At 39.8% G+C, this 12,758-nt stretch overlaps 1 protein-coding gene across 1 annotated transcript in view; it reads right to left on the reverse strand.

The window, feature by feature from the left end:
* Positions 1 to 1,384: 1,384 nt before the first annotated feature.
* Positions 1,385 to 12,758, reverse strand: part of GNPTAB (N-acetylglucosamine-1-phosphate transferase subunits alpha and beta) — a 48,655-nt gene continuing 37,281 nt past the window's right edge. Inside the window, exons 14-21 of the mRNA XM_063133371.1 lie at positions 11,553 to 11,752; positions 11,222 to 11,441; positions 9,719 to 9,832; positions 7,911 to 7,996; positions 6,196 to 6,294; positions 5,202 to 5,369; positions 4,204 to 4,294; positions 1,385 to 3,066 (exon numbers count right to left, since the gene is read on the reverse strand). Coding sequence (XP_062989441.1) covers positions 2,989 to 3,066; positions 4,204 to 4,294; positions 5,202 to 5,369; positions 6,196 to 6,294; positions 7,911 to 7,996; positions 9,719 to 9,832; positions 11,222 to 11,441; positions 11,553 to 11,752 — 1,056 coding nt within the window. The 3' untranslated portion in view covers positions 1,385 to 2,988. The remainder of the gene's footprint in view (positions 3,067 to 4,203; positions 4,295 to 5,201; positions 5,370 to 6,195; positions 6,295 to 7,910; positions 7,997 to 9,718; positions 9,833 to 11,221; positions 11,442 to 11,552; positions 11,753 to 12,758) is intronic.

The raw sequence follows: 12,758 nt of genomic DNA on the forward strand, positions 1-12,758 counted from the left end.
TTACAGATAATGAGAATGTGTGAACACTGCGAGAATCTCCCTTCTCAGAGAGACAGAGACCTAGTCTACACACACCAATATGAAATGGAAGAATCCTGAGGTAACAGGAGCAGACGGCAATATTTCAGATTAAAAACTAAACCCCAAACCCCCACACATCTCCCAGCATGTAATAACACCTAGTATATAGGAGCAAATGGCTCTAGCACAACCTGCTTCCTGCCATGCTAGTTTCCTTTTTGCAAGCAGCTGTTTACCTAAGGGATAATGAAATTGTACAATCCATTTTATCACCTCAGAATGCTCACTCTATGGCATATGTAAAGCAGGGCTGTGGGACAAACTATACATTATGCTAAGTTTATAACATGCAGCTAAGCCTGATAGTTTTCTTTAGTGTAACTGTGCATGGCCCTGATTCAGATCAGGACCAGCATGCATCAGGAGGATTAAACCTCTCCCCACTCCAAAAAGCCTCCATTGCATCCATTTCCAGGGGGTAGGGGGAGATTTAATTTTCCCTTCTGGTGTGCATTATTCCCAATCCAAATTAGGGCTACACAGTTAAACTAAAGTGAAGAATACTGTCAGGCTCAGTTACATGCCAGGCAATTAATATTAATATTTGATCCTCACACCTTTTCTCCAATTGTTTACTGAACATGCAGAGTGATTTGCACCTGCTAGCTCTGCTTCCACCCTCTGTACTTTCTGTTAATAGAGGCCTCTTTCACACCTGCTGAAAGTGCAGAGTGAGGGAGAGGGCCTGTGGGCACAATCTTCCTCCTCTCTCCATGTGTCCAGTATGCATATACAGGCTCTGGCCTCAATTCCCACTGCTTGTTCTAATAAAAGACAGTGCAGAATTAAGAAGGTAGAAGAGCGAACACAATTGGAGGATGGATCTCAGGCATATCATGAAATTGTATTTTCCCTAGCTGTACTCTCCTCCTGCTATCCCTGCTACTTTTCCATTCTTAATCACCTCCTCTTGAAGCTGATCTTAACCCCCTTTTTTAAAAAAAAACAGTCAGGTAATGCCAGATATATCTGTGCGTACATTTTGTTTGGCTCTCGATGCACATATGAATTTCGATCCAATACAAAAATACTTACCTGCCAACCTACTTCACATGACAATTGTGTTTGCCATGATTTCTGTTTTGAGGAAAACTAGCTAGCAATGACCACTAGCTAACAAACCAGGATGTTGAGCAGTCAGTCAGTGCATGCAAGTGGAGGAGGGAGCATGGAGCCCAAAGTATTGCCCCCAAGACTACACCATTATCTGAATTGAACCACAGTGTAACTAGCTGCTGCTTTAAAGTTCATTAAGAAATTAAACTTTGCATTTAAAAACAGGCAAAACAAGTAGTACTTTAAAGAAGTTGGACCAGATTTATTTCATTTAAAATTAGGTGTATGCACTGGATAAAGAAATAAGGTGCCTTTTCGATTTAAAAATATTTAACACTTTTCAGAGCATTAAACAGCTGATCATTTTTTTCTTCTTGACACACACAGTATAACATTTTTCAATCAATAGCATTATTAAAAGCATATATTTTACAGCACACTGAAAATCTCATATCTTCATTATAAAATTGTTTTTGTTGTGATTTAAAGTTGCTAATAACATGATTAAAGATATTTCTTCCAAAAATATCTACTTGAAAAGTGTCCCTTTTTCTTTTACTGGTTTGAGATACGTCTTGACAAAATAGGGCAAATCTCCAGAGTTCATCCCTAATATTTTGAAAATCAATGCTTGATATGAGAAATTATTCTATCATGCTAACACATTTATACCATTAAAACAATATAGTGTATTGACAACTTATCTGGCGAGGCACTTTTGCTGCTAAATATACAGTGCTTTTATAAATAATAGTTACATCCAAGCCCCTTTTACTTGATTATAGCCCTACACTTTTAATTAGGCATACAATGATTATGCTGCAATTTACATTTTGATCAGCAAAGACATTACATTGGCATCAGAGATTGGAGCCAATTTTCTTTATGCATCATTTCTCATCTAGCAGAACAATATAGCAACAAGGCGTTATTATCATTCCAACCTTTAATCAGGGAATACCCTACGGTTTAATTCTTAATATGTTTACATTACAGATACTTTACGACGCATAGATGGTAATTAAAGGGGTCACAACATTGCCCTTTTGTGCTTGAAGAGCAAGACGTACAACAGCTCTTATAGATGTACTTTAGCACTATCCTTGCCCCATTCAAGCTACTGGTATTCCAGTTGTGCAGCAATACAGACAGGCAATTCATGACAATAGAAGGCTACTTGGGCTTTCCTACAAGCATCCAGAAGCTCATTCTGTCTTAGGATCCTCCGCATGTGACACTTTTCCTAATCTTCCAGAGCAGCCTACAGGTCAGGAGTCTGAGGAAGAATGAGTGTGGCAATTCTTCCTTATTGACATGAATTGACTGGCTGCAGCAAGGAACATATGGCATAGCAGTGTCAAGCAATAGTGGAGGGGAAAGGTACAGTGGGCCAATATAAGAGCTGGTCCATATCCTGCACTCAGGATGCAGGATTACTGCCCTAATAGGGATTTGTTGTTCAAAGAACAGGATAAAAAGAGTGAGGTACTGACTGAATGTACAACAACTCACCAAATGTGCTGGGATGCAAGCTCAGGGACATATCTAACAGAAATAATTTCTCAATGTTATATTTAGTTGGCAATGGCTACTGCAATAAATGCAGCTATTGTTTCTTTCAGTAACCCTTTTTATAAAAAGGATAATGCACTCAGGAGATAATGCTGGCCGCACACCTGTTCCTCCCTCACCCTAAGTTCAGTAGCATGAGTCACACACAGTCACAAAGGCTATAATGGATGGGGGCATTTCTGATCATGCCCAGGACACAACTATCAAGACACTTCTGAAACAAAAGATTTTACATGCTCATCACATGTTGAGGTAGACTGATTTACAAACAAAAGTCTTCTACACCTTCATTCGCTCGTGACAAACTTCTTTTTGAATCCTCCTCCTTGGAAAAAATTTTCGTTTGAGAGCTATTAACTGAAAAATTAAAGAACATATTTATTTTGATTTTGCCAGTTATTAGTTCATGTGAACAATCACATTCCTCCACTCCACCCCAGGTGCCTCTGCCCACACCAGCTCTTTCTATGGTGAACCATTCTCCCATAGAAAGCAAGGCAGGCTTACAACATAGTACACCTTGTGGGAAAACACTGCACGGTGTATGCCTACACAACATAAATGGCTTAGATTCAGCAGTACACATGTACTAAATTGGGCTCCTCTATACATGCTTCCCCACTCAATCCAGGAGCTGAAGTCAGTGATCTCATGGGGGGAGTACAACACCTCTTACAGGGATCTGGGGAACATAGAGTGAGGTTAATTTTTCCCCACTCACTCCTTGAACTGGATGTGATAGGGTCCTGGAATTGGGATGCACAACATTTTAGCCAGAGAACCAGACATACGAGAGAGAGAGAGAGAGAGAGAGAGAGAGAGAGAGAGAGAGAGAGAGAGAGAGAGAGAGAGGGTTGGTTCCAGTATTAGCTGGATCAACTGTGCTGATAGAAATGGACTTTCTTGCCTCCTTCCTACAGCACAGAAATGCTACACAGAGAGCCAGGAGATCCTGTCAAGTGGGGTGAGCTGTGGGTGTGGGCAGGAGGAGGGATCCCCAAAAATCAAGCAGCAGGAACTTCCATGAGCAGAACCCTTCTTCATACAGGAAGTCTCTCTTGTGGAAGGCAGACCCTGGATCAAACCCACACTGTTCCTTATATGCCTCTATGAGTGGAAGGCTTGATCTTAGCTGGATTGAAGCAAGTCTGTGATCTAGTTGTACAGTTGTAAGGAATGCTATCTTAACATCTATTACATGCCTTTGTTCACATCAATGATAGGAGTTCGAGAAGATCTTTTAGACCATCGAGTCCAACTCTCTGGTCTCACCACCACAGTCATCTCTGACACAACATTACGTTTTCTGGACTCATTTCAGGAACTTCTTGAAATATCAGTAGCCAGTTGATGCAAACAGGCTAAGATATTAACTTTGGCTTAACATCATCATTTCCCCTCCCAAAACCCTTTACTAGGACTTCCCACACTTTATTTTTGCAAAACTCATATTCTAAGAAAAGTGCTACATTTATATAAAGTTATAGTTTTTACCTGCTCAGCAAAAAATGAAGTGACTGTGAACACAATCAATGTCACTAACACACAATGCGTCCAGAACTTCAGCTTGTCTCTGTAGGCCCTCCTAAGCACAGCACAATAGAAACAGGTAAGAATTTTAAAATAAAATCTTTAATCCTATATATTAATACCCAACTCTTTATCCAGTCCTTATGTAGCCAAAATGACACCATCCACACACAAAAGGGAGATATTCTCCCAAGGTTTGCAAAAGTACAAAAAATCCCTGTGGAGTTAAAAAAAACTAAGGAGGGGGAAAACACAAAACTTACCCAATGAGGACTAAACATGCTCGGTGGCCACAGAATGTGGAGTGTCTGTTAAGGTGGTGGAAAGAAAAGGAAAGTTGGGGTGGGGACTGGGGCATGGAATAGAGTATCCTGAAAAAGGGCATGGCTGGCATCATGAACTGCTGGGGTGGGCAACTTGCAGCCCTCCAGGTGTTCTCCCTCATCACTGGCTATGCTGGCCAGGGCTCATGGGGGTTGCATCTGGAGGGCTACAAGTTGCCCATCCCTGATGCAACAGAAACATTCTACAGTGCAACATTTTGTTTCAAGTCCCACTTGTTAGTTTAAATGTTTCCATACCATAGTACTCACACTCCAAAAGTAAAATTAACTAGCGAAATTATATTAATAAGCCAAGTGAGAAGAAAAAGTGAAGAGGGTGGGAGATAGGGGGGAAAGGGGAAGAGGGAGCAGGGAGGGCAGAGGTTAACGGGTGGGGTGGGGGAATCTCCTTCCATAAATTTTGTCTTTGTGTACAAATCTGCATGCCATCCTTTTGCTCCACCTTTTGCCTCGCTCACTGCAATTTCTGGCAGGTCACCACTTGCCTAACTTAGTAATGAGGTTCCTACATAGCATTTATGGACATTTCTGGTTTTGTTTGATGATGATGATGATAATAATAATAATAATGCAAGTGTGGAAAAGTGAATGTCTTTACATTGATCCTGAAATACTTACCATTCCTGAAGCTCCTGTGTATGAAGAAAACGGTTCCGATACTCTCTTGGCAACTCAAACTGGGATGGGATGGGAAACATTGATTCGTAAAAATCCCTAAGTACTGCCTTTACTGTCTGAGCATCCTTATGAATGTGATCGATGTTGTCATTGAGGCAAACAAATTTTCTGGGAAGGAAAAAATTGTACATAATTTCAGCATTTTTGTATACAGAGAGGGAGAGAGATAAGATCTCTTGCAGTCTTTGTTCACTTTAAACTTCAGAAAAGATGCTTTTTCTCCTTTTTGTATGTAGTACATATTTCATGGAGAGTTAAAGGTGGTTACTTATGGCCCTAATATTGTACAAAAACATTTTCATTTTAATAGATTTCTAGGGATTCTTAGAATGAGATAGTGGCCACGTTCTCAGCCAATGCTGAGAATTTGGGCTTATTGGTAAACAAGCAGTGTGCTGCTGCATGCTGCCCAATCACTCTCTCATAGATTTTTCTGCAAGCGGGAGCAGCTAAGTAACCAGAAACTTAACAATGCGGAAAAGTTTAGCAATCCTATACATGTTTAGACAGAAAAAATCCTGTAATTCCCATTCCCCAGCTGGGAGTTGTAGGACTCCCCCCACCCCCGTCCAAACATGCATAAGATTGTGCCATAAGAAACTGATCTACAAATCAAACACCATGGTTTGAATTTTGCCTCTGCTGTGAACTCATTAGTTGGTCTTAGGCAAGCCACTCACTCTCAGCCTCAATCCTCCCATTTTACAGGATTACAGGGTTGTTATAAGGATTACAATTAGTTAACATATGTGAAATGGCCTGAACATTTGAAAGTGCTATACAAATGTTGTATTAATTATCATAAAAAACCTTGCTGGTCAGGTTTACCATCAAAATTTTACTCAAGGCATTCTATGTAAGACATTAAAATTTTCCATCTATAGCATAAAATTTGAGGCAATCCCCAAACTGAACAAACATCAGAAGGATGTACCTGGGGTTTTTGCGTATGTCATCAAGTTGCCCAACTACATGAGAAACATTGGTACGGATCATTTTGAAAGCCACTTCCTCCTCTCCCATAATCTCAAACCTTGGTGTTAGAAAACATAAAAGAGCAACATGGGAACTACGAATTTACAATGGTTTTACATGCATTCCAATGAATTTCTGTATATCCTGGTATCTTAGGCTGTCCTGTTTCCATATTGGTCAATTTTTAATGTCTAATTTATTTATTCAAGAGAAAACAGTCTTATGACTACAACCCTTCTGCTTTGCATCAAAAACATTACTATTATTCACAGTTACAAAAGAGAAAACTGAGATTGAAAAATACATTGGGGTCAATTCTTCCTGGCGCGAGTGAAATGGTCCCCCATAGTTTCTTCTTACCCCCTCACCTTGGCATATAAGCAGAATATAGGACACAATGTGAAAGGAGCTCCTTGTCTGTCTCCCATTCCAGCACCTCCTCCTCTCCATGATATAAATTCCTTAATATCTGAAACTTGAATAACTTGCACAGTACAGAGGGATAGAAAAGATGAGGATATAGGAGGCAGGCAAGGACTGCCCTATTCCACACAAGGCCCTGGTGTGCTCCCTGCATGCACACTTAGAGTTGGGGTGGCATAAGCAGGATTCTCCTGAGCCCAATCCATGCATGGGGAGCACATTGCAGCTAGGAAGGATTATTCCCTTTGCCCAATCATGTTTGGAGGCATTGATCCTCTAATATCAAATATATTAGAATCATAGAATAGTAGAGTTGGAAGGGGCCTATATGGCCATCGAGTCCAACCCCCTGCTCAATGCAGGAATCCACTTTAAAGTATCCCTGACAGATGGCTGTCCAGCTGCCTCTTGAATGCCTGTAGTGTGGGAGAGCCCACAACCTCTCTAGGTAACTGGTTCCATTGTCGTACTGCTCTAACAGTCAGGAAGTTTTTCTTGATGTCTAGCTTCCAGATCTGGCTTCCTGTAACTGGAGCCCATTATTTCGTGTCCTGCACTCTGGGAAGATTGAGAAGAGATCCTGGCCCTCCTCTGTGTGACAACCTTTTAAGTATTTGAAGAGTGCTATCATGTCTCCCCTTAATCTTCTCTTCGCCAGGCTAAACATGCCCAGTTCTTTCAGTTTCTCCTCATAGGGCTTTGTTTACAGATCCCTGATCATCCTCGTTGTACATCATGTGTGTCTATTTAGCTGCTGAATAAGTTCACCAGACGAGAACTGCCAATATCCATTGGGAAATTCTTGATTAAAAATTAATTGCTCCTCATGCACCTGGTCTCTTGCACCTTTCCTGCTAATGGGTGCAACCCACTTTCTTGTTAGCGTAATGAAATAGGAAAGATTCTTCTTCTTGGGCTTATTGATTACACGACTCAGCCCCAATCTTGTTGCATAGCCCCAGACCAAAAGTACGTGCAGTTGCTGATATGGGGATATTCAGCATGACTCTCAAGACTGAAGATGAATAAAAAATAGTTTATAATCCATCACATTTAAATATATATATATATATATATATATATATATATATATATATATATATATTACTACTATTATATAATGCTCCATGTCCTAGGCAGCTTTAAAATATTTCATTTTTAAATTCACACACACGGAGTACATTCTCTAACTGCCACTATATTTGTCTACTATCTTATCTTGAGCCATTAAAATAAAAGAAGAATAGATACCTGTATTTGTTTTTGTCCTTATACGCTTTACGAATTCTATCAGTCACAAGCTTGCAGTTGGTTAGCAGATTTTTAGTCACAGGAGGCTGAAAATGGGACAAAAATAATTAAAATTGTAGATTATTAAAGTGTATATCCATCCTATATTTTAAAAGGAAATAGTCTGTAGAGAGCTCTGAACTATTCTGTTGCTTTCCCAAAGAACTGATAGTTATGTTGTTGTTCTGCAGAACCTCTGAGAAATATCAACTAAAATATAGAAAACAAAATACCTTTTGTAAATATTTCTTAGTTGGTTCATACTTCAAATCTAATAATGTAATTCAGTACTCCACAGCAGGGAAGAAAAAATGCTTTGGTGCAAGCCAATCAAGACCTGAATAACTGATGTATATTAGTCTTATTATTCCTAACTTAACCTAAGCCCTGTGAGCAAACCCACAAACAATTCTAAGAAACAATGCCCCTATTCTCAAGGGAAGTCTTTTATATGTGTAGCCTTGTTCCTGGAAATCCAAGAACTGAAATAGTTCAAAAATAAATCCAGTCATGACAACAGAAATGAAAGATATTATGACACTATTTTAAGCAAGCTTTTCTTTGAAGAAATAAAATAGCAGCTAAAAAAATGTTTATCGAGGACATTATGGCTACAATTCTATATACATTTACCTGGGAGTAAACCTCATTGAACTCAGTGAGCCTTACTTTTGACTAGACATGTCTAGGATTGCACTATAAGACACTAAATTGTTATTTATTGAATATCAATTTTGATATTGAAGATATATCAGCTTACCTAACAAGTCCTCATACCTTACTACATTCTTTCCCAACCTGAAGACCTCCAGATGTGTTAGACTGCAACTCCCATAATTCCCAGCCAGTATAGCCATTGGCCATAACTATGGGAGTTACAGATCAACACACCTGGAAAGCATCAGATTGAGGAAGGCTGCCTTACTGTAATTAAGCCTGCATGTATATTCTTGCCATTAAACCTCTCCCTCTTATTTTCAGCCCCTTCCCCTGTTGTCTCTCCCATGTCAAAAATTAGATTATAAGTCCCTTGTGGCAGAAGGCTGTCTTCTCGTTCTTCTTAAAGCACTATGCACATTGATGGAATAAACAACGGCAACACAAAGAATCATGGAATTTTGGAGCTGGAAATAAGCTTGTAGGTCATTAAATGTGGGAATCTATTATTATCAAGGAAAATTCTGAGATAATTAGGCTGCAGTCCTATACCTAGTTACCTGGGAGTAAGTCCTGTTGGACTCAATGGGACTTAATTTGGAGCAGACATGTACAGAATTTCACTGTTAGCTTCCTAAAGTGATGTTAATTCAGTATGAGAAATTGAGATGGAAATAGTGTTAATGGCCATGGCCTATATCGAAAGAACTAGCCCAGACGTTTGAGGATTGTGTTTCTTGAATGACAGCTGCTGCATGCCACATGACTAACTGCTTTTGAAACAGGCAGGGCATTCAAAAGCAGCTTTTGGAACAATATTGAGAGAGCGGGGAGGTCTGCTCTTCAACGGATGAATAAATTAAAAAAAGACATGGGGATGTCTGAAACAGGGATACGTCTTCATGAATGAAATTAATATAGCATCCTTTGCTGCAAAGTTTGTGGGGAAAACATCAAAGAGCATCCTGAACACAGGCGTTTTAAAATTATTTCTCTTTAACAATCTGAAGTATTCATCAATATAAAAACACATATTTCACAAATTAGTTTTGAAAAACCAGTATGTACAAATGAGAAGGCAGATTTCAAACATGTTTCTAACAGCTCCTTACCAAATTGGGATCATAATATGCTTCCTGTGTTGGTGGTATGATATTAATCCGAGTGATATTGACTGGAAGGGATTTAGAACAATTTATTAACATTTGCTCCAGACCTGTCAAATCCTAGCAAGGAAAATAAAGGAAAACGTTATGCTTTTTTTTTCATTCCAAACTCACAAGCTTCATAGTCTATAAAAATTAAGCGAATGTTTAATATTTGTTCCTATAAGCCCATTTAGTGAAAATGAGGTCTAAGGCTATGCTTAGACTGAAATGCAGACTGCAAAATGGGAGCTCACACAATTGTTTCCTCCAAAACCACACATTTTCATATAAATTATGAGATAGTCAGGGAAAAGGCTACGCTAGAACATCGGTCCCTGACATAGTAGTTTATCATGTGGAGAGATTTTATTTATTTATTTATTATGGTATGGAGGAGTATTCCATCATACCTGTAGTCTGAAATGATACAGCCAAAGGACAGGTTCACTACATCAGTGAGAACTCGGCCTTAAAACAGGGTACTTCAGCCTAGAAGTATTTTAGGGGAAAGGCTGTGTTCAAACGCCACACTAAACTATAGTTTCGTGCAGGGGCGTTGAATGTCTTTCAGCCCAAGGGCTGCATTCCATTTTGGAATAGGTCTCGGAGGGCCACATTCCAGTGGTGTTTGGCATCAAAGGCAAGCTTAAAACAGCTGGAATTGTTTAGCTTGGGAAAAAGAAGGGTAAGGGGAGATTTGTGACAAAATTATCTAAGGTGTGGAGAATGTGGATAGGGAAACATTTTTCGCTCTCTCTCGTAATACAAGAACCTGGGGTCATCCCATGAAGCTGATAGGTGGGAGATTCATGACAAATAAAAGTGAATAGTTAAACTATGGAATTCACTACCACAAGATGTGGTGATGGCCACCAATTTGGATGGCTTTAAAAGGGGGTTGGATAAATTCATGGAGGAGAAGACTATCAATAGCAACTAGTCCTGATGGCTATATCAGTATCAGAGGCAGTATGCCTATGTACACCATTTGCTAAGGAACATGGTCAGGAGGATGTTGTTGCACTCATGTCATGCTCGTGGGTTTCCCATCAACAGCTCTTTGGCCACTGTATGAACAGAATGCTGGACTAGATGGACTCTTGGTCTGATCCAGCATGGTTCTTCTTATGTTCTTATGAGAAGGAGGAGAGTACAACCCTGGAGGAAGGTAGGATCATTCATATCTCACTAGACCAGTCTTCCTCACCCTGGTGCCCTCCAGATATTTTGGTCGTCAATGCCCAGCAATGCTGACTATTGGCTGTACTTGGCTAGTGCTGATGGTAGGATTCCTGGCTAGTGCCAAAACATCTGGAGGGTTCCAGGTTGGGGAAGGCTGTGCTAAACCATAATTTAGTGTGATGTCCAAACACACCCAATGAGATTTAGGTGCAAGAAAAAAAGTTCTACAATTCCCACCATGACCCAGTGATTATAAGAAGTTTCCTTGAGGAATTAAAAAAATACCTGCAAACTTAAAGGGAGTTCATGAATTCTTGTGGCCAATGTACGAATCTCTCGGTCAGATAAAATTCCAGATTGATCAGTATCAACTTCATCAAAAACCTGGGAGACATTCAGTGGCTGAAGTGCACTCATGAGATAGTAGAAATACGAGAAGGCAAACTGCATATCTTCAGAGTGGCGTACTTTATGAAAGGAGGTCTTGTCAAATTCCTCAGGAAATCTGTCCAGAAAAAATGGGTGTCAATTTAATCAGCTTTACAAACAATTTAAATAACTTGTCCAGGTTTGGTGAACCTGAAGTACCCCTCCCCCCCCCCAAAGTTAGACTCACAGGTCCTGTAGTTCTTGCATGACTTTTCGATCAATCATGTGAGGCATATGAGCAGGAACTTTGCGAGACGTGAATCCAAATTTGCCATTTAAAAGCTTATTTACATATCTGAGAGAATCAGCAAATGTATCTTTCAGCTGCCTCCCAATCAGTTTACTATCTGTAAAGTAAGCTATCTCCTTCTTTAGAGCCTCTTCTTCCTGGAAAACAGGAATACATATACACAACATGCTTCCATTAGTAACAAAATAACAGTGTTTCTCATTAGGCTTATTAATTTACATGCTTGATGGAATGCCAGTACTAGCCGTGCAAAAGTGTTTTTAAACATGCTTAGATCAGGGTTGCTCAGACGGAAAAGCCTCATCCAGCAGCTCGAGCTACACACACATAACCCAGATAGTTGGTTGGAGATTGCACTAATCATCTGTTTAGGGGCTGAGGAAGGGGGTGAAATTAATTAATTAGAAGGATCTTGGTGCAGGGTTTTAAATATGGTTTTGTTCACCTTTTGGTTCTTTTCTTATAAACCAAGCCAATCTTTTCTATGAATTGCACATTCACACATTTTAAATAACCAGTAACTTAAGGCTTCCACTGCAGATCTATATGCTGATAAAACTAATATTTTATCAATTCATAAGCCTCAGAAAATACAAAAAAATGAGAACACGTAAAGAAAAACGAACCCAGGCTTCTCCAATTTTTAAACAATGAAAGAACAGGAAAATAAGTCCTATGAGGAATGTTTGGAAGATCTGAGTACGTTTAGCCTGGGGAAGAGAAGATGAAGGGGACACATGACACCTGTCTTCAGAAATCTAAAGGATGTCATCCAGAAGATGGAGGAGACTAGTTCCCTGTTGCTCCAGAGGCCATGTCTAAGACCAATGGGAAATAGATTTCAGCTAAACATTAAGATTAACTTCCTAATGGTAAGGAGTGATTGACAGTGGAACACACTGCTTCAGGAGGTGGTGGGCTGTCCTTTGCTGGAGGTGTTTAAGCAGAAGCTGGATGGACATCTGTCAGGGATGCCAAGTTGCAAGAATCCTGCACCAAGGAGCCGGCTGCTATAGATCACCTTTAACGTTCCTCCAATTCTGAAAATTATAGGATTCTAATGGAGGATTATGATACGTATCAAAAATAGCCTACAAGTACCAGCATGCACCAGTATAGGCTGAAATCCTATACACAGCTACT

The sequence above is a fragment of the Elgaria multicarinata genome, chromosome 9 (assembly GCF_023053635.1).
Source record: "Elgaria multicarinata webbii isolate HBS135686 ecotype San Diego chromosome 9, rElgMul1.1.pri, whole genome shotgun sequence".
Taxonomy (NCBI): Eukaryota; Metazoa; Chordata; class Lepidosauria; order Squamata; family Anguidae; genus Elgaria; species Elgaria multicarinata.